Source organism: Balaenoptera acutorostrata, chromosome 3 (genome assembly GCF_949987535.1).
Source record: "Balaenoptera acutorostrata chromosome 3, mBalAcu1.1, whole genome shotgun sequence".
NCBI classification, from domain to species: domain Eukaryota; kingdom Metazoa; phylum Chordata; class Mammalia; order Artiodactyla; family Balaenopteridae; genus Balaenoptera; species Balaenoptera acutorostrata.
In genome coordinates, this window is record NC_080066.1 from 116867850 (window position 1) to 116893717 (window position 25868).

General features: G+C 38.6%; 1 protein-coding gene across 4 annotated transcripts in view; it reads right to left on the bottom strand.

The window, feature by feature from the left end:
* The window catches only part of BAZ1A (bromodomain adjacent to zinc finger domain 1A), a 93139-nt gene extending 72576 nt beyond the window's left edge, over nt 1-20563 (bottom strand). Inside the window, exons 1-3 of one of the 4 annotated variants that reach the window (XM_057542002.1) lie at nt 20359-20563; nt 19724-19894; nt 9367-9645 (exon numbers count right to left, since the gene is read on the bottom strand). In XM_057542002.1, the coding sequence (XP_057397985.1) occupies nt 9367-9645; nt 19724-19836 (392 nt within the window). In that variant the 5' untranslated portion in view covers nt 19837-19894; nt 20359-20563. Of the gene's footprint in view, nt 1-9366; nt 9646-19723; nt 19895-20358 lie in introns of those variants that run through there. The other 3 variants (XM_057542000.1, XM_057542001.1, XM_007180703.2) reach the window with 3 other exon arrangements.
* Between the last annotated feature and the right edge of the window lie 5305 nt (nt 20564-25868).

The following is a 25868-nucleotide window of genomic DNA, read 5'->3' on the forward strand; positions in this document are numbered from 1 at the left end:
ACTAAAGTGCTTGAAGCATTCCACCAATGCAACATAGAAAGCCACAGGGAATACACCTTGACATCTGAATAGATAAGAGCTCGAGGTGGCTGGTCTCTATTTGATGCCAAAATTGATATCAGTTTGTAAGATTAAAAAGAATTTCATAATCTTCATTTTACAAGGCAGTTCTAAAAACAATACTGAACTGTAGTCTCTTATGCTTCTTGACTAGATAGCATTTCTAAATGTTAAATCTAAATAGTATGGGGATAATATTGGGGAAAATCTAGCTATCAGTGAAACTCCAGTGCAAATCCAATTCTGCTATTGTATTGATTTAACCTACATTGGAGAAAAGGTCTGTCATTAAGTCATAGGTCAGAGATTATGTGGAAGAAAATGCAGTTCATTATTTTCAAAGAGCAAATTCACACAAGGCTAACAAAAGGACTAACTTTCTCCATCCTCAGAAAAAGGCAATATTCCAAGTAAGCTTTTTAGGAACACACAGTTTAGCGAGTTTATGCAAAACCAATTAGAAGTGGTGCATGTGGTTTTCTAATGTAAGAAGACATCCAAATCATTACTAAGTGAAAAAGCTACTTTTTTTTTTTTTAATTTAGTGTAGTATAGAAAAAAAGAGAACTATGCACTAATTTTTTGACTGTGGTTATCTCTGAAAGGAGCATTTGGGAAATGCACTCCAGGCCTTCACCTTTTACTTTTCTCTCTTGTATATAAATTTTTATAGGAAAAAAAAACAGCAGATTTTTAAAAAATTATAAACTTCAGCCTTGATAAGCAGACCATATAATTTTTTTTTAATTTAAAGACTTTGGTTTTTTAGAACAGCTTTAGATTCACAGCAAAATTAAGAGGAAGACAGAGATCTCCCATATACTCCCTGCCCCTGCCACATGCATAACCCCTCTATCAATATCCCACACCAGAGAAGTAACACTTGTTAACAATCAATGCACCTACATTAACACATCATTATCACCTGAAGTTCATAGTTTACATTAAGTTTCACTATTGGTGTTGTACATTCTATGGGTTTGGACAAAAGTATCCAGTACCACCGGGTATTTTTACTGCTTTAAACATCCTCTGTGCTCAACCTATTCATCTCCCCTCTACCCCATCCAACCCCTGGCAACCACCGATCTTTTCATTGTCTCCATAGTTTTGCCTTTTCTAGAAAGCCATATAGTAGGAATCATACCACACATATCCTTTCCAGATTGGCTTTTTTCACTTAGTAATATGCATTTAAGGTTTGTCCATGTCTTTTCGTGCTTGAAGGCTCATTTCTTTTTAGCACTGAATAATATTCCATTGTCTGGATATACTGCTATTTATTTATTCATTCATCTACTAAAGGATATCTTGGTGCTTCCAACTTTTGGCAATTATTAGTAAAGCTGCTATAAACATTCGTGTGCAGGTTTTGTGTGGACATAAGTTTTCAACTCTTTCAGGTAAATACCAACAAACAAATAACCTTTTCAAAAATTCTGGGTCACCCATCAGTATCATGAGAATTAAAATGAAAGCATCTAGGACACTGCCTAGCATACAGGAAAAGTTCAATAAATGCTAGCATATTTTTATTCTGCAACGTTTTCTAACGTTACCAAATTATATACTGAGCCAGGCCAGTATACTTTGTAGTTAATGTTTACGCCATGTCCTCCTTTGCTATAAGGTCCCACTTCTTGCTTCTGTCAGTATATCTGTTGGGTTGGCCAAAAAGTTCGTAACATCTTACAGGACAACCCGAATGAACTTTTTGGCCAAAGCAATACTTTTAGAAGTACCTTCTCACCTGCTGCTTCACATTTCCTATGAATCTTTCAGCTCCCAGGACATCTTGACTGTGCTTATAAAATGTCTGAAAACAAGTTGCCCAAAGCCTACTTTAACTAAAAAAAATTACCAAATATACAATTATATTCTGACTCATTTTTAAAAATTCTTTCAAACTCTAGTCCTTTCTTTACACTGAATGATGACTCAACAGTCCAAAATGTTTTTTGTTGTGTGATTTCTACCTCCTTTTTCCTGATTCAATTCACCAGTTCTAGGGCTGGGGAGAGAAGATGAGTTTATCATGCAATTATTTGAGTTCTAGCTCACCATCCTCCCAATCCTTTATTAAACAATGGTTATCAGGCTCGTCAAAAAAAAAAAAAAAAAAAAAAGATAAAGTTACTTGAAACTTGGATGTCTTGAAATCTGCTTGTGTAGCATTTTTAGAAGATCACATACAAATGAGGGATGATTGTCTTCAAAAACAAACAACTATGTCTTTCTAAGACACTGATATTGTTAACTATGGGGTTTCCGCTCAGAGTTGCAACAGAGAAATTTGATTCCAAGTTACAGTGTCCCAGGCAGCTACTGCAGCCTCACATCACTACTGGCATATCCCAACAAACAAACAAAAACAAAACAAAACTGCATGACCACCAATAAACAGATTCAAATACTAACAAGACACCTACATCAAAAGGCAATATTGGGACTTCCCTGGTGGCGCAGTGGATGGGACTCCGCGCTCCCAGTGCAGGGGGCCCGGGTTTGATCCCTGGTCAGGGAACTGGATCCCACACCCATGCTGCAACTAGGAGTTTGCATGCCGCAACTAAGGAGCCTGCTTGCAGCAACTAAGATCCGGCACAACCAAATAAATAAATATTTTTTAAAAAGGCAATATTATATAATACAGCTTTTAAAAATTCATATTCATTATGTCATTTTACCCTGTGAGGCAACCCTGTAAGGCGGGGGTCCATTTAACACATGAAAAAAGACTAACACTTAAGAGTTTAAATTACTTGCAAAGAACCATACAGCTAATCACAAATGGCAGAATCCGAAACCAAGGACACAGTGATACTGAGAAAGAAATGATTTTGTAAGTCAGCCCTATCTGAATTTAATCCTACAATTTACTACTTGTAAGATTAGAATGGACGCTCCACGACTTTGCTTTGTTCACTGTTGTATCTCCAGTGTCTGGAACAGTGCAAGTATCAATAAATAACAGGTATCATTAAATACATGGTAAACAACTATCAAAAAAAACACAGCTTCTTTGGATCTCTGTTTCCTCATCTGTAAATAGAAACCGTAAGCCCCTGTCTCATATCTGCTGATATAATGTATATACAAAGCATCTGGTAGTTATTTAAGAATTAACAGACCTGACTACCAGTTTAGTGTTTTCTTCACAAGACCAGCCATCCTCTCACTTTTCCCATAGGCTCCAAGGAAGCAGCAGAAAACAAATGGCAGCATGATTGGCAGGCAAGCTGGTGGTAATCAGGATGGGGAATGTAAAGAACTAAACTGGTGTGGTTCAGTCAAGTAGTCTGCTGTTCTCTTTACTTCATCTGCAATAGCAATGACAAAGGATCTTCTAGAAGAATCTGTCTTCGGATTGCCAATTTCAAAACAGAAAGTCTTGGTGGGGAGGGAAGAACCTAATCTATACTTGTAAGGTGCAAAAAGAAAAGAAGAAGGGATATCTAAAGGTAAATGAGACAATAAGAATACTGAAGTGAGAAGATCCAGAGTACTCATACTGAAATAATTCAGCCTAAGAACGGGCCCATCCACTTCTCTGTAACATAGCACGTTCTTTCCAGTAAATCTAATCCAGTAATTCTAATGGATGAAGAAGTCTTTAGGACCACTGCTAAGTTCTGCCAACATAGATAGAAACAAAAGGTAGATGTTACTGACAAGTAGCACAAAAGTTAAAAGCAAAGGGAGACCGCTTGCCGTGGCTGGAGAGGGCCCTCACGCAGAAACAAAGACCCAACACAGCCATTAGTAAATAAATAAATAAATAAATAATAAAAGATCACCAGAGATATTAGCTTCATTTAAAAAAAAAATTAAAAAAAAAAAAAAGCAAAGGGAGATGGTACTGCAAATGGTACCATAAAGAATGTGAAAAGACAACTCACAGAATGGGAGCAAATATCTGCAAATCATATATCTGCTAAGGGACTTATACCCCAAATCACAAAGAACTCTTTCAACTCGGTAATAAAAAGATAAATAACCCAATTTAAAGATGAGTAAAGGACCAGAGAAGACATTTCTCCAAAGAAGATACACAAATGATCAGTAAGTACATAAAATGATGCTCAACGTTATTAGTCACTAGGGAAATGCAAATCAAAACTACAATGAGATACCACTTCACACACACTAGGATGGCAAAATAAAAAAGACAGACAATAATAAATTGTCCATACATATGGCTTGGTGAGGATGTGGACAAACTGGAACTCTCATACATTGCTAGTAGGAATGTAAAATGATGCAACTGCTTTGGAAAAGTTTGGAGATTCCTCAAATGCTAAACATAGTTACCAAATGACTTAGCAATTCTACTTCTAGGTATATACCAAAGAGAACTGTAAACATATGTTCACACAAAAACTTGTACAGGAATGTTTGTAACAGCATTATTTATAATTGTCCAAAAGTGGAAGCTCAAATATCTATTAACTGACAAATGGATAAACAAAACGTGATAGATCCATACAGTAGAATTTGTTTCTCAATAAAAAGAAATGAAATACTGATACATGCTACAACTCCGATGAACCTTGAAAACATTATAGTTAAGTGAAAGAAACCAAACACAGAAAGGTACATACTTTATGATTCCACATATATGAAATGTCCAGAATAGGCAAATCCACAGAGACAGAAAACAGATTAGCGGTTGCCAGGGGCTGAGGGGAGAGTGCAGTGGGGAGGGCCTGCTAACTGGTACAGGACTTACTGGGGTTATGAAAATATTCTGGAATTAGTGGAAATCATCACATAACTAAAACCCACTGAACTGTACACTTTAAATGGGCGAATTTTACAGTGTGTCAATCATATCTCAATAAAGCACATTTAACTTAAAAAGCAGAGGGAGATGTATGTCCTGTGGAAGCAAATTCTTGTAACATCACATTCTAACTTTCAAAGAGTGGAAAGTGGGAGTAGGAGCACAGACATCTCATACTGTGGATCCTATGGATCCCATGAAGATAGTAAGTGCCTGCTATTTCTCAGCCACTGGGAGAAATCCACTGAATTCTCTAAATAAGCCCTGTAAGGATAAGCCTCAAGCCACAGTCAGATACAAAGGCCACGGGAGCCTGCAGATGAAAGTCAACAGGGATGCTGAGGAAACTCAACCTGGAGCTTCTCTCATCACTGAAGCTGGATTTGCCCTAGTTGACCCCCTGAGGACGCCAGAACCTTATCACTAGCATCATCGCCTCAAAACTGAACTGAATCCCAAAGTTACATAAGCAGATGTGAAGCCAGAAGGGACACATGTTCCTTGGGGTCTAGAGCACTTTCAAAATGAAAAACATCATGCCAAGTCCTCTCCTCGTATCAGTGTAATAGAATAAGAGTTTACAAGCATGACAGAGAACCAAAAAAATCAAAATGGAAAAAGATGGACTCTTTTTACTTGTCATTTATTGAATACTTGCTGTGTGCATGGAACATCACATACAGCATCTCAGTCAATCTTCACAATAATTCTACTACATACACAAAGAAGAGATAAGTGATGTTAAATAACTTCCCCAAAAGTTACACAAGTAGTACGCAGATGGGAGAGGTACAATTCCAACCAAAGGAAATCTAGTCAAGTTTATATATTAAAGTTATTTTAACTGAAATTTAAGTTAAAAAGGTGGAAGGATAAAGGTGTATGCAGGCACTAGTATCGAAAGTTGCAGAAATCTCAAGTCAGCCTTGAAGCTTAATTATAATATAAAATAATAGAAAACCTAGCCAATAATAGAAGAAAAATACTAACTTCCATATAACCCTCTTGGGTCAACAGGAGCATTATTCCCCTAGTAAAATGCCACTATATTCTACTTATATAGCAATTCAAAAATGTGCACCCCACACACACACACTCATTTTAGTCTCACAATAAGCTGAAAGGATGTCATTGTCCAACAAGGTCAGTCTGACTCCAAAGCCTAAACCCTTCACTACCACACAATTCTGCTTCCCATAAAACTAAAAAACTTTTCTCAAACTATAAACAAACATCAAAGATAAAGGTATTCTATTAAAACCAAGTGTTGAATGTGTATTTATTGAAGTTTTATCCATTATTCCTTAATTCTATCATTATTCTTCATACATATTTTTAAGTCCTTTTTACATTTACCACACATTTAAGAAAAAGCAAAAAATGAAACAAAAATATTTACAACAAAGTGACAAAGAGTTTAATATGCCTAGTATTTAACAAAGACCTTTCATAAATCTACTGATGACAAAAAAGCCAAAAGAAAAATGAGCAAAGGACCTGAAAAGCAAATAAACACTGAGATATCATCAGATTTGGCAAAGATGAAAAGACTAAAATAACCAGTGTTAGTGTGAGTGTAGGGAACCCAGGCCTAGCCTCTACGGCACTCTGGACCTGGATGCTCCTGAATTACCTCATTCATTCGTTTATTTTAATACCCGGCAAGTTGACATGTTTGTCTCTCCCTTCACTGAACTCTTTAAGGACACCTTAATCCTTGTTATATCCCTAGTAACTAGTGTCTAGCCTCTAAGTGACACTCATGAATCACCTAAGCAACATGTCTGTGAAAGGCAAAATCAGAGCAATCATAAATATCTGGGTCTGAGATGAGAGCAAAGATGGCTAGACTCTGATAGTATTACTTTTTGAGGCCTCTGCATCTTACCATCTACCCAGCTGCTGAAGGCAAAAAAGTCAATGAGCCATCCAAGATTTCTCCTTTCCCGCACAAAGATTAAGAATGGCCAGTATGTACCATGAAAATTAAGCCTTAAAAATTTTTCAGAAAAGTACCAATTTCTTATACTTTACAATTTAAAAGCTTCATAAGCCAGAAGAAGTGTGTTTTCTTTTTTTCTTTTTGAGGTTCCCATTGAATCCACTATAGGATTCTTTTTTGAAAATTAATTAATTAATTTTATTTTTGTCTGCGTTGAGTCTTCATTGCTGCACGCGGGCTTTCTCTAGTTGCAGCGAGCGGGGGCTATTCTTCGTTGCAGTGCGCGGGCTTCTCACTGCAGTGGCTTCCTTTGTTGCGGAGCACAGGCTCTAAGCGCATGGGCTTCAGTAGTTGTGGCACGAGGGCTCAGTAGTTGTGGCTCACCAGCTCTAGAGTGCAGGCTCAGTAGTTGTGGCGCACAGGCTTAGCTGCTCCGCAGCATGTTGGATCTTCCCGGACCAGGGATCCAACCCATGTCCCCTGCATTGGTAGGAGGGTTCTTAACCTCTGTGCCACCAAGGAAGTCCCAAGAAGTATGTTTCTAATGAATAATCAATAAAATTGTGACTCTCAGATTTCCCATTTCTACAATGTACCCTAGTTTACTACTGTCATTAAAGCTACAACTATCTGAAGCCCATTTTTAAGGTACAACCAAAAAAAGCTATACAAAAAACACTGAACAACTATATTTCTAGATGTAAGCAATATTTAACTTAATGTTAAAGGTTAACGTATCCCAATGATTTTTAAGTTAGAAAACACTTTTGGCATAAGTCAAATAAAACAATGACTATAAGGAGAAAAAAAATTGTCCTGGTCCCCAAACAGGCCCTATTATTCCTTTTGGTGATATAGATTGGTATGTTCTCGGTGGGATTACTGGTGACGTATCAATCTTTCCTCTTGAAAATAAAGATTTTTTTCCCAAAAGTCATGAGACAAATGAAAAATCCTTCAATTTTTACCATTTGTTGCTTTTACAATTAAAAAAAGAACTTCTTCAACTCTTCACCAAAATCAAATCCAAGCGAATTCAGATCTTAATACAAACACCTCCTGGCTTTTTAAGATTCATGCAGAGTAGCATTTAATAACTAAAATGGATTATATTAAAGACATTATTCTGAAATTACATAAAAACTCATGATGATTCTCCAAAATAAGATAATAAAGAACATAATTATTGACATATAATTAAGAACATATATAGTGGGGCTTCCCTGGTGGCGCAGTGGTTGAGAATCTGCCTGCCAATGCAGGGGACACGGGTTCGAGCCCTGGTCTGGGAGGATCCCACACGCCACGGAGCAACTAGGCCCGTGAGCCACAACTACTGAGCCTGCGCGTCTGGAGCCTGTGCTCCGCAACAAGAGAGGCCGCGATAGTGAGAGGCCTGCGCACCGCAGTGAAGAGTGGCCCCCACTTGCCGCAACTAGAGAAAGCCCTTGCACAGAAACGAAGACCCAACACAGCCAAAAATAAATTTAAAAAAAAGAACATATATAGTAAGTTTTGACTGCTAAAGTTTAAAATTCAAAAAGAGGGACTTCCCTGGTGGTCCAGTGGTTAAGAATCAGCCTTCCAATGCAGGGGACGTGGGTTCGATACCTGGTCTGGAAACTAAGATCCCACATGCTGCAGGGCAACTAAGCCTGTGTGCCACAACTACTGAGCCCACGCACCGCAAAGAAGAGCCCATGTGCCACAACGAAAGATCCCACATGCTGCAACTAAGACCCAATGCAGCCAAATAAATAAATAAATAAATATTTAAAAAATAAAATTCAAAAAGAAAAAAATTTTCATTCAGGTTAACAAAGGGGAAAAAGCATCCCAAAACAGTCACTGCCTCAAAAGTCAGGAGGCTATAAAAAGTTTTAATGCAAATAAGGATTACTGTAATAAATATCAGTGACTAGCCAATCATAAATGCTTAAGATTTCAGGAAAGCAATGATACTTTTTAATTTAGTGCCATAGATAAACTCAATTTAACTTTGCAATATGAAAACCCCACTTTTTTCTTGAAGACCTGGGTAAAAGAGAAGAGAACTTAGTAGAGTATATAAAATTCAGTTTTCATCTTATCAAAGAACTACTAAAACCCAGCAAGAAATACAGGCATATTTAAACTAATAGGTAACATAATGAGAACACAGTAGATATCTTTAAGATTTTTTACTCTTAAATAGAGGTGAAACTTCGATATAATAGAACATACAGTAAATAAAAAAGAGAAGGAAGGTGGTTTATAAAGTAATGGACTAATCTTCAAGATATGTTGAGTGAAAAAAGGTATAAACTACAGTATGTTACCTTTCCCGTTGAAAGGAGCAGGAGATTGTGTGTGTGTGTGTGTGCACGCACGCATATGTACATGTTTTTGGTGGTCTCTATAAAAACTAGCTTTGGAAAAATACATAAGAAACTGTTAACACAAGGGCTATCTTGGGGAAGGGTAACATGGTAGGTGGAAAATAGTAAAAGGTAAGCTTTTCCTCAGTTCATCCCTGTGTGTACTTTGAATTTGATCAATGTGAATGTATGTATAACAAAAGGAAAAATTAAAAGTACTTTACCTTGCACCATTGTTCCTAATGACTTCCACAGTTTCTTCAACAAAATATCGATCCTTGACATACGCAAAAATATCATCACAAATTTCATGTAAGCGTGAACGATGGGTAAGGTTGGTCAAGTATAAAACTGGAATAATTAGTGGTTCTGGAAAACTCTGAAGATTCTGTCTTGCTTTTTTTTCTGACTCAAGTGCTTCCTGATAGGTCAGTCCAGGTCTACCCGTTACAGCACAACTCCACACCAGACTGTTGCACAGAATGGTTCGTTCAAAAAAGTCACTGATGAAAAAACAAAAACAAAAACCCATTACCTATCATTTCACAAATTTTACATTAAAAGCTGATAAAGGATTGTTCCTTTATTGCAAAATTTTACACAGAATCATAGAACTCAAACAAAAGTTTAGTAACTGGTCAACTTACACATTAATATTACAAACATAAGAAAAAGTATATTTAAACTAGACATTTATATTTTGCAATTTACAGGTACATTCAGCCAAAATTGGACTTTGATTTCTATCAGTTTTGAAACTGAAGTGAAAGAAAATAAACTCAACCTTTCTTTTTTCCTTCTAATTTTTAAGCTTTTTGTTCCAAAGCAGTCAAAACATTGTCAATTCAAGCACTTAACTATGAATTTTGAAAGGCTTTAACATAGTAGTGAAAAACTGGGACATCTAAGCATCAAACAATAAGAGAAAAGTTAAATAAATTATAGTACTTCATATAATGAAAAATCACAGTCATGAAACAGAAGGAGAGTTCTTAAATAATGTAAACAGGGAAAACAACTTTCCAGTCTGCTTCCCTCCTATATTTTTTCAGAGTAAAAGCTTATCCAAACAATATATATAATACGGTCCCACCTGTGTTAAAATTAAAAAAGAGAAAGGAAGAAAAAGAAAGGGTAGAAGGAAGGAAAGAAGGAAGGAAGGAAGGAAAGTAGAGAAAGATAACTTAAGGAAGCATAAAATATTCCTGGAATGTTATACAAAAATCAAGGTAACAGCTACAGAATGGGGATGGGACTTAGGGACCATTCTACCCAGTGCTTTTCTGCACTGTTGGGATTTCTTACTATAAGCCCTAATTTCTTTTCAAAAACTCTATTCAGTTATTTTTAAAATGCGAGAGACCTACTATATGGAAAGATTTCTAAGGTATATTAAAGAGAAAAAAAATCACTGAATGACATAATTCCATATGCATTAATTATAATAATAGCAAAAATGTGCAAATGTTCATATTTATACAAATACCATAAACAGATGTTCCCTATGGAGAAAGGGAGGGACTGGGAAGGAAGAAAGAGGAAAATTTGTTATTCTAAATATTTCCATATTGTTTGAATTTTTATAATGAGCATGTATTCATATTGTTTTTATAATAAAAATATTTTTTAAACAGAAAAGGTTAGACATATGCAAAAAGATTAACAGTAGTTGCCTATAAGTGGTTAAGATATGGGTAAATATTTTGCCTGCCTCTATATTTCAGTCTACTTTTCAACAGTTATATGTAACCAACATAATTCACTATTCTCTTTCTCTCCTTCCTGAAATACCCCTTTCCTTCTCATCATTCTAAAAATTATTAAAACTGTTACATGTTTATTTCCTTGTTAGTATATCTGTACAGGTTACCCCTGTAGTAGTCTGATCTCCAAAGAAGATTTGGAGTAATTCCATTAAGATAGTTTCATTTGCAAATTTGTCTGTAGATTCTACGAGAACAACAAAAACTGAAATCTATGGAAGTAAAGAGAAACTAATCATACTTTAACATAAATGAGATCTAAAGAGATAATATACATATGCCAACTTACATGACTAATTCAGTACAAGGGAAATCCTTTTGAAGTATGTACCCTTTAGTAATGGAGATAATGGGTGTATATCATTAAAATACAAAGTAAAAAGTGATTATCTTTACAAAACAGAGGCAGATATCCTTCGGGAATTCAGAGGAAGGGAACGAGGAGAGGCAGGCACAAAATATCAAGAAAAGTACCACATTTAAAAATTTTTAAAGAAATACTAATGAAATTAATATATTTTATTTAACCCAATATATTCCAAAATAGTTCAATGTGTAATCAATATTGAAATAGTTTACTTTTTTTTTTTTTGGGGTACCAAGTCTTCAAAATCCAGTATGTATTTTACATTTACTGCACATCTTAATTCTGACTAGTCACATTTCACGTTCTTAATGACCAATGGCTCCTGCATTGGACAGCACCGCTCTAGCCATAGCAGGTGGGTGTTTGATAGCCTGGGGTATTTGGGGCCATGGCAGGCGGACAGACTTTAGACTGAGCTGCAATAAACACTATTTAGATTTGCTACCATTGTTCAAAATACCAAGGAGAAGAATGGTATAAGTGCCACAAACCTCCACTAAACACGTGGATAGACAGTAAGCAGCGACAGTACAGCTACCCTTCTTCACCCAGGTTCCCATAGCCTCCTGCAAAGTGTGTGTTCTGTATGCTTCCTTTGTGTCTATCTACCCTACAAAGGTCTTACATTATAGCCCTGCTGTGCACAAAGATCCACCCTCAGGAGGAGGGAGGCAGGACACACTACCACAGCGGCCATTTTTTAAAATGAATTTTTATTGGAATTTTCTTTCACAGCGGCCATTTTAAAGCCCAAGGCTACTTCTCCCTATTCATCGCTCCCTATTCATCATGGTACCATCTCTAACATTATATACCTTCACTTACTTCCACTTCTATATTCTGCTCTTCACCCATTCATCATATACATTCAAATGTGTAGGATTTTGTTAATAATGCTGAACTCTAGGGGATAGGTTACAGTGCCTCTTCAATTTCAATATTATAAGAATATAAATAACGAAAATTTTACAAGAAGCACACTTTTATTATTGTGAGTAAAACTTAATAAAATACAAAGTACTATTTTACATCAGTTTAGACTAATACAGGTTATTATGTCTCCAATTTATTGCTACATTCCTTCAACAATCCTCTTTACTAGAGATGGGCGTACTACTGGCCCAGAGGTCAAATCCAGACTTCCACCTGTTTTTCGAGTTTTATTGGAACACAGCCACACCCACATCTTTAGGTATTGCCTATGACTGCCTCCTCACTACATCTGTAGAGTTGGGTCGGTGCAGCACACGTCTAATGGCCTGAAAAGCCTAAAATATTGACCATCTGGCCCTTTAAGAACAAGTTTGATGACCTCTGCCCTTTGCCATTATTTCTTAAGGAAAAATTGCTTCTGAGTTACCAGGTCAAGTACTGGTAAGAACACACTTCTAAAATAAAGTCAACAAATTAAGGAACAAAGGGCAACATACTGTTAACTTGCTGGGTATTTGGAAAACTAAAAACCTAAGAGAAAAAGATTAAGAATGAAGTGACATAAAAACCAGAAACCAAATACAATTCAGAAAAGATAAATGCAAAGCATACTCTATTTACTTAATGGCCCAAAATGTATTAACTAGAGGTAAAACAAGGTAAGAAAGATACAGCCCAATACTGCAGAAAAGATCTAAGGGACATAAGCAAACTCCTCTGTCTACAAAATAATTAGTAACTGAGAAATGCAGCCATAGGTTAAAAACTAACACAATTCCTGACTAAAATAGCATATGGTATGCAAGAGAAGGGAAGTATGGTTTATAAGCTTAGAAAAGTAGTAATTGCTAAAAGACAGCATGGGTTGTTCTAGCAATTTCCTTCACTGAAGGGGTTACAAGAGCAGGAGATTAGGTGATCATGGGCATGGCAGACTACACATGCCTTATAGGGAGAAATAACTGCTAGATGAAAATTACATTTATTACATTTATTCATAAATGGTGAGGGGGAAGTTCAATTATAAAGCTTAGTTTAAAAAAACATTTTACTATTACTTTGCACTTTACTTAGTGCTGCCTCAGACAAACTTAGATAGTGACATACAAGGCAGGCTCTTAAAATCTGCAGGTGACATTAAGGTGAGGAATAGCAATACAGATTTTTAAAATCTAGACACTGAAGCCGTAAGTAGAAATCAACAAAGGTGAAACATAGCTCCATCTTTCAGGACCCAACTCAGATGTTATCTCCTATCTGAGGGCTTCCTCAATTCCCCAGCAGTTATCAGTTCCATTTTCTATGTTTCCATTACACTGGCTCCTCAGCACATATGTGATTTATGCCACTGTGTTATAGACATACATTCACTTCTCACTAGAGGGGGACAAATTATCTCAGCATCTCCAAAGACTTTCCAAAGTACAGTGTCAAGAATAAGCAAATATATTCTCATTGGCAGTCCACATTTACTTTTATGTGTATCTAAAAAGAGAAAGTACACATGTGAATGGGAAGAAGAAAGGAAAGAATCTGAATCTCAGCTTTGTCACTTGTACAATATGACTTGGGTAATTTATACAAACTTCACTGAACCTGGTTCCCCTTCTGTAAAATGGGGACAATGTGTTCCATAAACAGTTAATATGAAAATTAAATAATACAGTATGCCCAACATACTATATGTGCACTCAATAAACATATCAATTCTTACTGTTTAGGTACCCTATTCGCAGAGAGATCCTAGAAGAATACACAGAAGAATAACCTGTATGGTAGAGCAACAATGTCAGAAGAACACATATAAGACCTGAGAATCTTTGAAGAGAAAGTTTGGCATTGGGAAGGAGGGTAGGAAAAGGAATTAACTGTAGACGGATTATCAGTGAACATCCAAAATCCAATCTGGATGACCCAAGTATAAAATCTTATCAGTTGCATAGTGGTAGACTATTTGCAAAGAGGGTTGAAGGTGTGCAGGCTCCTAAGAAATGACTTTCATACTCTTCTCACAAGAGGTAGAGTCTATTTCACCACCCCTTGAATCTGGGCTGGACCTGAGACTGGCTTTGACCAACAAAATACAGAAATGACATTGACAGATGTCTACTCTCACCCTCCTGGAACCCTGAGACCAAGGTCTCAGGAAGAAGAAGCCCAAGTTAGCTTTCTGAGGATGAAAGACCACATGGTGAGAAATGCCATCCCAGTATATTAAATTATCACATAGTACACTTTAAATATCTTACAATTCTATTTGTCAATTATACCTGAATGAAGCTGGAAAACACACACACACAAAGAAAAGCCATCCCAGCTGAGGTCCCTGACATATGACTGAGGCCACCTCTTACTCCATCTAGCCTCAGCCAAGCCTGACTTCATCTGACTTCACCTAAATGAAAGAGCACAGAGAGACGAGCAGAAACCACAATGGCAACCCAAAGAATAGTGGGCAAACAAAATGCATGGCTGTCTGAGCCACTAAGTTTTAGAGTGGCGTGTTATAGACAACTGATAGATATGTTCCGTCTGCAGAAAAGAAACATGGTAGCCTGCTAAGCAGATAAAAGGTTAAAACGCAAAAAAAAAAAAAAAGTATTTAGGAATCTCTGTTATACCATCCACAGAAAAAGGACTCATAGACCCAAATACCTGGGCCATGTGGCAGACTTATTCCTAAAGAGGAGCTGAACATCTAATTTGAAGACGCTAGCTATTAAGATTATCCTACTCTCCTTGAAAACCCTATTCTCACGAAAGGGCCTTCTGATAATAACTAGATTTCATACATAGCTGATTATCAGTTTGGGGACTGGTCTATGTGAAGGGCATTTTTCCCTACTATAAATTAATGGCATTCTGGTTTTTACATATAGTATCTAGAATTTAATCACTTGGGAGTGTAGTAAAAAAAGTCAAATGTCTGAGCAGACTGTAGATAATGGTACCTACACAAAGATCTAGGCAGCCAGCTTGAATTCCAAGCAATGCCCCTATGTTTTTGGTGCATACTTATGCAAACTTTAACAAATATTAGGAAGAATACTCTATAATAAGCACTACGTGATGGTAAATATGAACACAAACCCTAGAGTCTTAGGTATGTGAGTGAGAACTCTAGTGTCACCAATTGCTAGATAGGTAGTTTTTGAACTGATCTTGGACTTACTCTTCCTTCCTCAATCCCAACATCCTCATCTGTAAAAAGAGGACAGTTGAAAGGACTGAATTAACAAGTGAGGAGCTGATGAACAATGAAAACAGGATGCTTTATAAATTAGTCAAACACTTTTCACTGGACAGCCAGGTTGAAACATAAGCTGGTCTGTCAGTGATGTTGTGGAAGAGACTCCTACACTGTATATGAAAAGTGTGATTCACTCACAGATGGGAAATACATTCCAATTCCAAGAGTCTAAATGCCTAAAAAAAGAAGTCATTTTATTAAGGAGATTAAAGTCACTAGGTAATACAAACCATTTTCCTAGCCCACAAATCTAGAATTTCTGGTATTCAGACTTGACTGCTCCTTATTTGAACAATCCACAGACAAAAAAAATTTTTTAAACAAAATTGTTGTCTGCTAACTAAATTACAGAATAAATTTTTATTTCCTTTAAAAGATTAAACTATGCACTTTATTCTGTTCTCTTTATCTACGAGCTTCGTTTTTCTTATATTTTTTCCCCTAGGTTCCATATATAAGTGAGATCATATGGTATTTGCTTTTCCAACATTTCACTTAGCATAATGCCCTTGAGGTCCATAGGTATTGCTGTAAATGGCAAGATTTCATTCTTTTTTAAGACTGAATAATATTCCATTGTGTATATGTACCACATCTTCTTCACCCATTTATCCATCAATGGACACTTAGGTTGTTTCCACATCTTGGCTATTATAAATAATGCTGCAATGAACATGGGGGTGCATATATCTTTTCGAATTAGTGTTTTCATTTTCTTTGGATAAATACCCAGAAATAGAATTGCTGGATCAATATGGCAGTTCTGTTTGTAATTTTTTGAGGAACCCCCATACTATTTCCCATAATGGCTGCACCAATTTATATTCTTATCAATAGCGCATGAGGGTTTGTTTTTCTCCACATCCTCCCCAATACTTGTTATTTCTAGTCTTTTTGATAACAGCCATTCTAACATGTGTGAAGTGATATCTCATTATGGCTTTGATTTGCCTTTCCTTGATGATTAATGATGTAGAGCACCTGTTGGCTCTCTGAATATCTTCTCTGGAAAAATATCTGTTCAGATCTTCTGTCCATTTTTAAATCAAGTTGTTTTGTTTTGTTTGCTATTGAGTTATATGAGCTCTTTATGTATTTTGAGTATTAGTCCCTTGTCAGATATAAGATTTACAAATATTTTCTTCCATTTCGTAGGCTGCCTTTTCATTTTGTTAATGGTTTCCTTTGCTGTGAAGAAACTTTTTAGTTTGACGTAGTCCCACCCACTAGTTTATTTCTGCTTTTATTGCTTTTGGTGTCAAATTAAAAAAAAAAATCATTGCCAAGACGTATGTCAAGGAGCTTACCACCTATGTTTTCTTCTAGGAGTTTTATGGTTTTAGGTCTTATGTTCAAGTCTTTAATCCATTTGGAGTTAATTTTTGTGTATGGTGTAAGACAGTGGCCCAGTTTCATTCTTTTGCACTTTATGCATTCACCTACAGTTAATGTGCTATTTTTAATAAGTCTTCTTTATTTATGGAAAGCAGGTCAAACAAGAGCTAGCAATTAGTTAAAGAGCATATAGTTAAAAAAAACAAAAACAAAATGAAGGAGTTTGAACTGTATAATCACCAAGTAACCATCTTTGTCATAGTCCCTGTCTCAAAGAATTCAGGGTCTAGGAAAAGAGAAAATGTGATGCAACAAATACACTGTATTACCATGCAATAACTGCAGATGTTACACTAGATAAAATGGAGGGTGACCGTTGCTGCTAGAAGGACAAAGGAGGAAGTGTTAGGCTATAATATCAGGTAAGACACACAAAACACTATTTAGCAATTAAAAGGTCACTGGCAACCTGTACTAACCAGAGTTAGAGGCAGTTACTTTGCATTATGCTGGGAAGTGAAAAAGGTGCGGAGGTGTAGTAAAACTCTTTGAGACTGACTAGAGAAAGTTATATTCAAGAAATCAAAAACATGAGCAAATAGGTGAGCATAGTGATCTTCAGACAAATACAAAAGAAAAATATTCAAAATAATGTACTTAAAGGATAATCTTCAAACAAATTCACATAAACCAATTTGTGATTCAACGAATTAGTGAAAACAGATGTTTCCTTCATAGTTTCTCCAGACTTGTGGCAAGGGTCAGATTACCATCATCTGCAGACCACCATATACCATCCACCATGAATGTATTTTTAGAAAGATCTCTTTGTAATCATCTAAGAGAAAGTAATCCAAATTTTAACACAATTAAATGGCAGTCTTCTTCCAGTTTTATGCCAATTCCAAGTCATAAACGTTAATAGCTAAGAACATCAGTAGTTCTGCTTTGGTCAGGGTAAATGATTAAATATCTTTGCTCCCAAACCAATCACCTCTCCTAAACTGCTTGTAATTTCCAAAAACCCAAACACTTCAGCACAGAGCAAAGAGAAAACAAAACATTTAAATTTTATGTCATAAGACTACAGGGGACACAGTTCCTTAACATTAATGGAAGGTAGGTTTGGAATACCAAAAATCTCTTCCTTTATCATCAAGAACCTAAGTATCTGAAAAGTGTTCAAATTCAAAGAGGCTAGGGGCCATATTTATGCTCCCTTCTAAAGTGAGAGGAGTGTCTCAAAAAGATAAGACTGCTTACATAAAAGCAGAAAAGTTTAAATTTAAGCCCATTTCCTATCTTGTTGGCACTTTTAAATACAACTTCTTGAAAAAATTCAGAATTACCAAGGATTTTAACCTAAATCTTCTTTAAAAATAAGACATCATCCTTGTCAAGTTACTTAATCCAAATTCACTTAGGTAGTTGTAAGACTGAACTCTATTTGAGTAACAAAACAAGTCTGTACAGGAGCAGAGTAAGATGTGCACTCCTATTTAAAAGTACTGTCTGCTGAAAAACTTCTCTAGATATGACATGTTTACGTGTAACTCCTTCTGTGGAGCCGAAGAAAAAAGAAGGCTTGCTTAAAATAAAAGCTCAAAGGAACTGTCCTTTCTAACTTCACTAGTCATTTCTCAGACAGGTGCAGAGTTTGCTTAACGCCCTCCCTCCAGCAAGCCCCCACTCAGAAAAGGTGCCTCCTACACCCAATTTATTTGGTTGCTATAACACTTGGTTTCTAAGCCACAAAGGGACTCCTTCTGAGTGGAGAGGATAAAGCATAAGAAAAAGGGAGGATCAGGCTGTTTCAGCGATTGATCAATTCAGGTTCTCACTTGGAGATCCTGTTTAAACACAGAGCTCTAAAACGCCCCGTTATTTGGTGTCACGGGACAAGGGGATCTCTCGGGATAAACCAGGCAAGGGACTAAAAATTGAGGGGTTGAAACTACACAGGCAGCAGCTCCGGATTCTTGTCAAAACAAAAGCGAGTGGCACATGTCAGGCGGCCCCAAGCGCAGGGGGATAAAGAGGAGGCTAGCTGGGGTTGGAGTTGAACTTGTCTTAGCCCCCTCCCCCAACTCCCACCGCCGCGCTCCGGGCTACGCAAAAGTGAAAACGAGGGGGCGCCCAGGGCCCTGCTCTCTCCCCCTCCTTTTCCCCCGCCCAGTCCCGACTTCTTCCTCACCCGGTCTCCCGGGGGCGGAGACGCCGAGTTCCCCAGGGCCAGGAGTTAGTCACCGAGAAGAGGCGGTGACAGAGCGCACGGCTCGCTTCGCACACTCCGAGGCCTAGCCGCACCGGACCAGAGGCGGCCGGCGGAAGCTCTAGCGTCCCGGGCTTGCCGGGGAGCCCCCTCCCCGGAGTCTCAACTCCGCTCCCACCCCACCCCCGCCCCTACCCCGGGCAGCTCCAACGTCAGGCTCCACTCCCGACCGAGGAAACGACGCCCAGCCCGGCCGTTTCCTGCCCCCGGGGGCAGGGATTCCCTCCCCGGACCGGGGGACCACGACTCCATGCCGCTGACCCAAGCGGGGATCCCCTCGGCCGCCGGGCGGGGATCCCGGAACTGGCCCCGGAGCGCGCGTGTGGCCGCGGCGGGGAGGGGCGAGGCGGGGAGTTTCCGCCGCTCGGCGGCCGGGCGGCTGCCGCGACTAGAAGCTGTCCCCGCGGCCGGCCAGGGACCCCAGCCTGCTCTGCCCCGGCCGGCTCTCCCCACGCACGCCTCGGCCGATCAGGCCTCCCGGGGGCCCCGCGCAGTCACCGTGTCGGACGCGGGGGCCAGAGAAACGCGGGCCCGCGGCCACCCGTCACTTTCCAGTCGCCCCGCCAGAAACCCGGGGCTTGGAAAAGGAGAAAGACAAAAGGACGCTGGGGAGGGAGTCCCCACACTCCCTCGCACCCCCCGCGCCCGGCCCGGCCCTTACTCGTAGTGGCGGAAGATCTCGTTGGTGACTTTACAGTAGAAAACTTCCTCGTCGGGCCGCAAGTCCGCGGGCGGCTTCTGTCTCACAAACGGCTTTCGGTGTAGCAGCGGCATCTCGTCTCCGGCCGCGGGCTCACCCCGACCCTCGGCCGCCCGCGCCGGCCCCGCTTCCCTATCAAAATTGGAGGGAAAGGAAAACCGGTAAGGTGGGGACCGCTCGGCGGCGGCGGCGTGGGCCGGTCCGCGCGCCGGGGGAAGCTTGACTGCCTTTTGTGTGATTGACGCGCCACGGCTGCCACCCGAGCCGAGGTCGCTCCTGTCGCGGTCGGGGTATTGAGCCAGCGGAGCCGCCCCACCTCCGCACGCCCGGCTGCCGGCTCACAATGGGACCGAACGCCCCGCCGCGCGCAGGCGGTGCGTGAGCGGCAGCGGCCCCCTCCCCCAGCGCCCGCTCCCTGCCCGCCGCCGCAGCGGCCGCGGGGCTCACAACGTGCTCGGCGCGCAGCCGGCCGGCCCGACGCCGCGAGGGAGCTCGCTGCGGGCGGACCCCGGCGCCGCTCCGCTTTGTTCGCCCGCTCGCCTACACTTCTCTGCCGGCGCCGGCCGGCTCCCGAGCGACCACACCAAGCCCCTCACCTGCGAGCACGCCGGCTGCCACTTCTCCACCTTCTCAACTACAAAGGCGGCGAGGGGAGGCTCTGTCCCCCCGGGGGGTCGCTTCTCGCCGGCCCCGCCGCGCCGCCGGCCGCCGCTTCTCCAGCTGCCACGGCCTGGCTCCTCGCGGGGGATCGCGTCCCACCGCCACTTCCCCGCCTCTCGGAGCTCCTGGGAAGTTTCTGATCTACTTTCGGCTCAGAAGGAGGAAGAGCTGTTGGGAGGAGCTTTTCACTTCTCGCTTCTACCTTTTTATTGGCTACTCGATGACTTTTACAGCCTGTCACTGATACAGGAAGAGACGGCGGAGAGCCTGGGAGAGCTACATTATTAATTAATGAAGCAACCCCTTGTGAAGAATCAGAAGCATCCTCCATGTTTGCGATTATCAGCCCAAAGATCTGGGAAGAGCGCTGGGGTTTCAAACAAATAGCTAACAAAGTAAAGCCTTCCTCTTCAAGTCTGACACCAGCGCTTGGTTCCACAATGGGAAAAGGATTCCAATTAAGATTTAACTTGTATTTTAAGGATGGGAAGAGAGATGAGGAATAAGAAGTGAACAGTATTTTGAAATTTTCTTCTTCAGAATTAGAATTCACCTGTCTAAAAAAAACTTTGCTTGTGTAAACATTCGTCTTGAAAATACCTTTCTTGACACCGTGCTCTTTAATACTTAGGACAATTCAAAGTCTTAGCACAGGAAAAGACCAAGAAAGTATACGTCAGAAAATGTCATCATGCCTATTAGGACCCGCTCATATTTAAAACTAAAAACCACACCTTTAAAAAGTAATATTTAGAATACGCCGCTGAATATATTATGCAAGGGATCAGTATTTAATTCAATCACTCAGAATTTTAAAGATTATGAATTTACTAGTGAAATTTCCCCTAAAACAACTGTCCCATATCTATGATTTCCATTTGTGGAACTAATTTTAATGCATATAATACGTGTGACTTTTGAAGTAAAAAGTTTTCAAAACTACAAATAACGCCAAATGTTTGCCAGCTTTGTATTAAATGGTCATTTTTGCTACTGCCCTTGACATTTGCTTATTTGTAGACTAACCTGTAAGAATGGGTCTAAAAGACAATAAGTTTGAAGAAGTCCTTCAACAAAGGATGTAACTAATTACTAATACTATGAAATGATCTCAGTTGTAAAAACAATGTGGGATCATCTTTGTATCTTCAAATTAAGTACATATGTACATTGGAGCAGAAAGTGTAAGGAATCTATCCCAATCTCAAGAGTTATTATTTTTAAACTTCTTTTAAGATACTTCTATGGTGGCTAGCAAAATAAAATTTTGTGATTCAAAAATCGTTAATAAAATTAATGCACCTTAGTGTACAGATACAGAAGTCAAAGAGGCTTGGAAATGCTCTGAGTAGCAAGTATATTCCTTAGCCTGGATAAGGTCTTCAAAAAATTATGCATGCAAAGATTTGGTGTTTTAAACTGGCCTCCAACTAGTACACTGAGTGACAATATAGAATTCCCTTCATAGAAAGTAATTTCCCAGGTGAAAAACTTAGAGCCTACAAAAAATGGGGACAAGGAGGATAGATAATTTTCAACTGATATTGAAGCATCACTCTCACAATTCAAAATCCCACCTTAACTGTTAAGCTAAAAATAGATGAAATTTTATTTGATTATATAGTATTTATCTTTCTTAGATCTCACTATTTGCTAAGCTGCTAAAATAATCTTGTTAGAATCACCATCAAAAATAGTAATGTTGATTTTACTTTTATTAAATACAAATTTTTTAACAACTGGATTCTTTTTTTTATACTAACCTAAAATGGAAATTTTATTCTACTTCAAAATACTATCATCTCAATGTCCCTACTACCATACTCAGATTTCAATACCGTCATAACTCGGTTCTCTGAGTTACATACATAGGATTTATTTTAATTTATGATAATTAACCAATGTTATACATAGTTATTTCAGAACGTGTTTAGTAAATTATAAATAATATATTAAAAGGTTTAGTTTTTATATGTTTATAATGTTTGATCAAATTGATAGCATACCTAAGCTACCTCAAAGTAACACTTCTCTTAAAGTTATCCTACATATTTACTGCTAAAAACTTACCTAATATTTATTTCATATTTTGGTATCATGATCACCTCCTTGCTTTACTACTACTTCTAGACTTTTGAGAGTGAAAAGCTCATTGCTGTATTCAGAAAGTAAAGGATACTGTCATAAAATAGGACATTGTGTAAAAAAAAATTGGAAATATTGTAAAGGAAACTATAAAAGTTAGGGTATCACAAAGGAAAAAAGGAGAAACAAATTAATTTAAATTTTTAATAATTTAATTCTGTTAAACATTTGTCCTCCATTTATGTGCCAAGACACTGTACTAGCTCATGTAAGGGATACAATATAAATGTATCCTGGCCTCAAAAAATGTACAGTCTTGTAGGTAAGAGATGATGTAAAGACAAACAATACAAGGATTGTGTGAGTCCTAATGATCATGAGTAATATAATGCAAAAAGAGAAGTAGAAAAGATTAAAAGAAAATGTACAATAAAAGCGGGACCCAGGGTCGGTCCTAAATGAAGTTATCCACAGGGCATGATTTGAAGGGCAACATAAAGCTCATGTTCCAGCATATCCTCCCCAGTCTCAAGATGCAACCCTCCACCCTCTGTCACCTCTCTGGGTGAAGACACCAGTAGCCCCCATTTAAATGTAAAATGTAAATATACTAGTTAGGGCATATATCAATCTAATATCATCAAGACCTAGTTTAATATTTGAGAAGGTATACTGCCTTGGATAGGTAAAGATAAAACAAGACTATGAAATATATATATTTGTAAAAGCTTGAGCTAGTATACTTTTCCTGTCTTCTATTGACTGATTAAGAAAGGCTTTACTTAGGTGGTTTGGTGAGACAGTAATTACTTAGAACTGAAAGAAACCTTTGGGAACTCTTAATTCTCTCATTTTGCAGCTGAGGAAATGGAAGCTCAGGAACTGAAATCTAGGCCTCCTGACTCCTTGTCTAGTCTCTTTAGACCACACTGCTCTTTCTGTAGATTTGATAATATCTAATTTTCTTGTATACCCTACTTGCACTGTATCTGTAAATGAGCTAAAATACTATTACAAATCCCTCCTGAACTGCTAAAATGTGTATGGGGATAAGATATATTACGCATGATCAGAAATAATAGTTTTTGAGAATTATCCAGAAAAGCAATAGGAGTAATACGAATCTTAAATTTGTCCAATTGAAGAGCTGACAAATCCTATCTCCATGCTTCAGTTAACACATCTAACAAGTATAAACACTTCATGTCCCTTACCTCTAAGTAGCAGTGATACAAGTATTTAGAGTATAGCTGAGAAAGGTGTCTTATAAATATATACAAGGAGTATCTTCAACTTCGTAACTCCTTTCCTTAGTATCCTTACCTGACACCTGTCTCAACTCTTCTATGATCTCTTTTTAATGTCTTTCTAATTCATGGCATTTTGCCTATAAAAGATTTATATATATTGTTCTTTAGAAGCAATGAATATCTGAAACCATTGGCCTAGTATTAGGATAGTGGTGCTAGACCTTAGCTGCCCATTGAAATCACCAGAGGGGTTTTTGAAAGATACTGATGCTTGGGTCATACCCTAGACTAATTAAAACAATTTCTGGGGTAGAGACCCAGGCGTCTGGGGTTTAAAAATCTACTCAGATGATTCTAATGTACTGCCAAAGCTGAGAACTACTATGCTTAGAGGAGATTGGATTGTTAATGCTGAAGTAGTAATGTTGGCAAATTTGGAATTCATTTTTTATCCAACCATTTGGATAGTCATGAATTATGGGATGGTAGGAGGGGTTGAAAGAATGTCTATGGCCATCATCATTATCACAGTAATAGTTTACACTTAATGAATGCTTCCAGCTTGTCAAGCATCGTGCTAAGGGCTTTAAGTGAATCATCTCATGCAATTCTTACAACAAAGTACTATTTATCACTTCCATTTTACAGATGAAGCCATTGAGGCACAGAGAGGTTAATTAAGTAGTTTGCCCAAGGTCATACAGCCCAGAAGCAGAAAAGCCGAAATTATCAACTCTGGAGTCCAAGCTCCTTACTATTGTACTACTGTATATTTCCATGGGACTGATTTGCTAATCTAGCTCAGATATGAATTGAAACAGGAAACTTGAGCCAATGCACTAAACGGTTTAGAACTTGTAATGATCAAGAATGTTTGTTAGAGGAAACCATGGAGAATTTAAAAAATTATCTCAGAGTGGGGAAAGCCTAAGTACCATAACACAAAGCCCAGAATCCATAAAGATAATTCTATAAAAAAAAATTAAAAATTTCTGCACGACAAAAGCTACCACAAAGTTGGAAGATGAATATCAAACTGGGAAAATAATTATTTGCAACTCACTGACAAAGGGATAATTTCCCTAATATATAATTTCCTATTTCCCTATCATCTACTAATAAATCACAATAACCTAAGAGACAGAAAAAGAAATATAAATGGCTTTTAAACATATGAAAAGATTCTCAGCCTCACTCAAAATAAGAGAAAAGCAAATTAAAACTACACTGAGATGACACATTTCATCCTTCAGATTTGCAAATATCACCATCATATGTTGGTAAGTCCGGAGAAACAGGCACAACCTCTATAAAAGGCAAATTGGTGATATTTATCCAAAATTACAAATGTACATAAACGTTCTATCTCTAGGAAGATATCCCACAAGTATATTTGAATATAAGGCTCTTTAGGGACTTCCCTGGTGGCACAGTGGTTAAGAACCCTCCTGCCAGTGCAGGGGACACGGGTTCGAGCCCTGGTCCGCGAAGATCCCACATGCCGCGAAGCAACTAAGCCCATGCGCCACAACTACTGAACCTGCGCTCTAGAGGCTGCGAGCCACAACTACTGAAGCCCGCGCGCCTAGAGCCGGTGCTCCGCAACAAGAGAAGCCACCCACAATGAGGAGCCCGCGCACAGAAACAAAGAGTAGCCTGCGCGCTGCAACGAAGACCCAACGCAGCCAAAAATTCACAAAACAAAACAAAAAACCCCACAAAAACTTTAGTTTGGCTTTGTTAGGAATGGCATAATGTTAAAATTAATGGAAATGTCTATGATTAAACAAAATTATGGTGTGTTCATACAATGGAATGGTATGCAGACATAAGAAAGAATGAGAAAGTTAAAAAAAGTTCATTAAAATATGTATGGGGGGCTTAATATATATACATATTTGCTTGATCTATTAAATGGACCTGGAAAGATATATTGGAAAATAACACATTTGTTGCCTCTGGAGAAAGAGTTGCTAGGGGTCAGGGATCAAAGGAAGACTTTTCACTTCGTAGAAAGATGAATAAAAATTTTTAAGATACAGAGATTAGATGCTAAAGCGGCAGGTCAGGACAGATAGCTGATATAATAAAGTCCTCAATGCAACAATTGG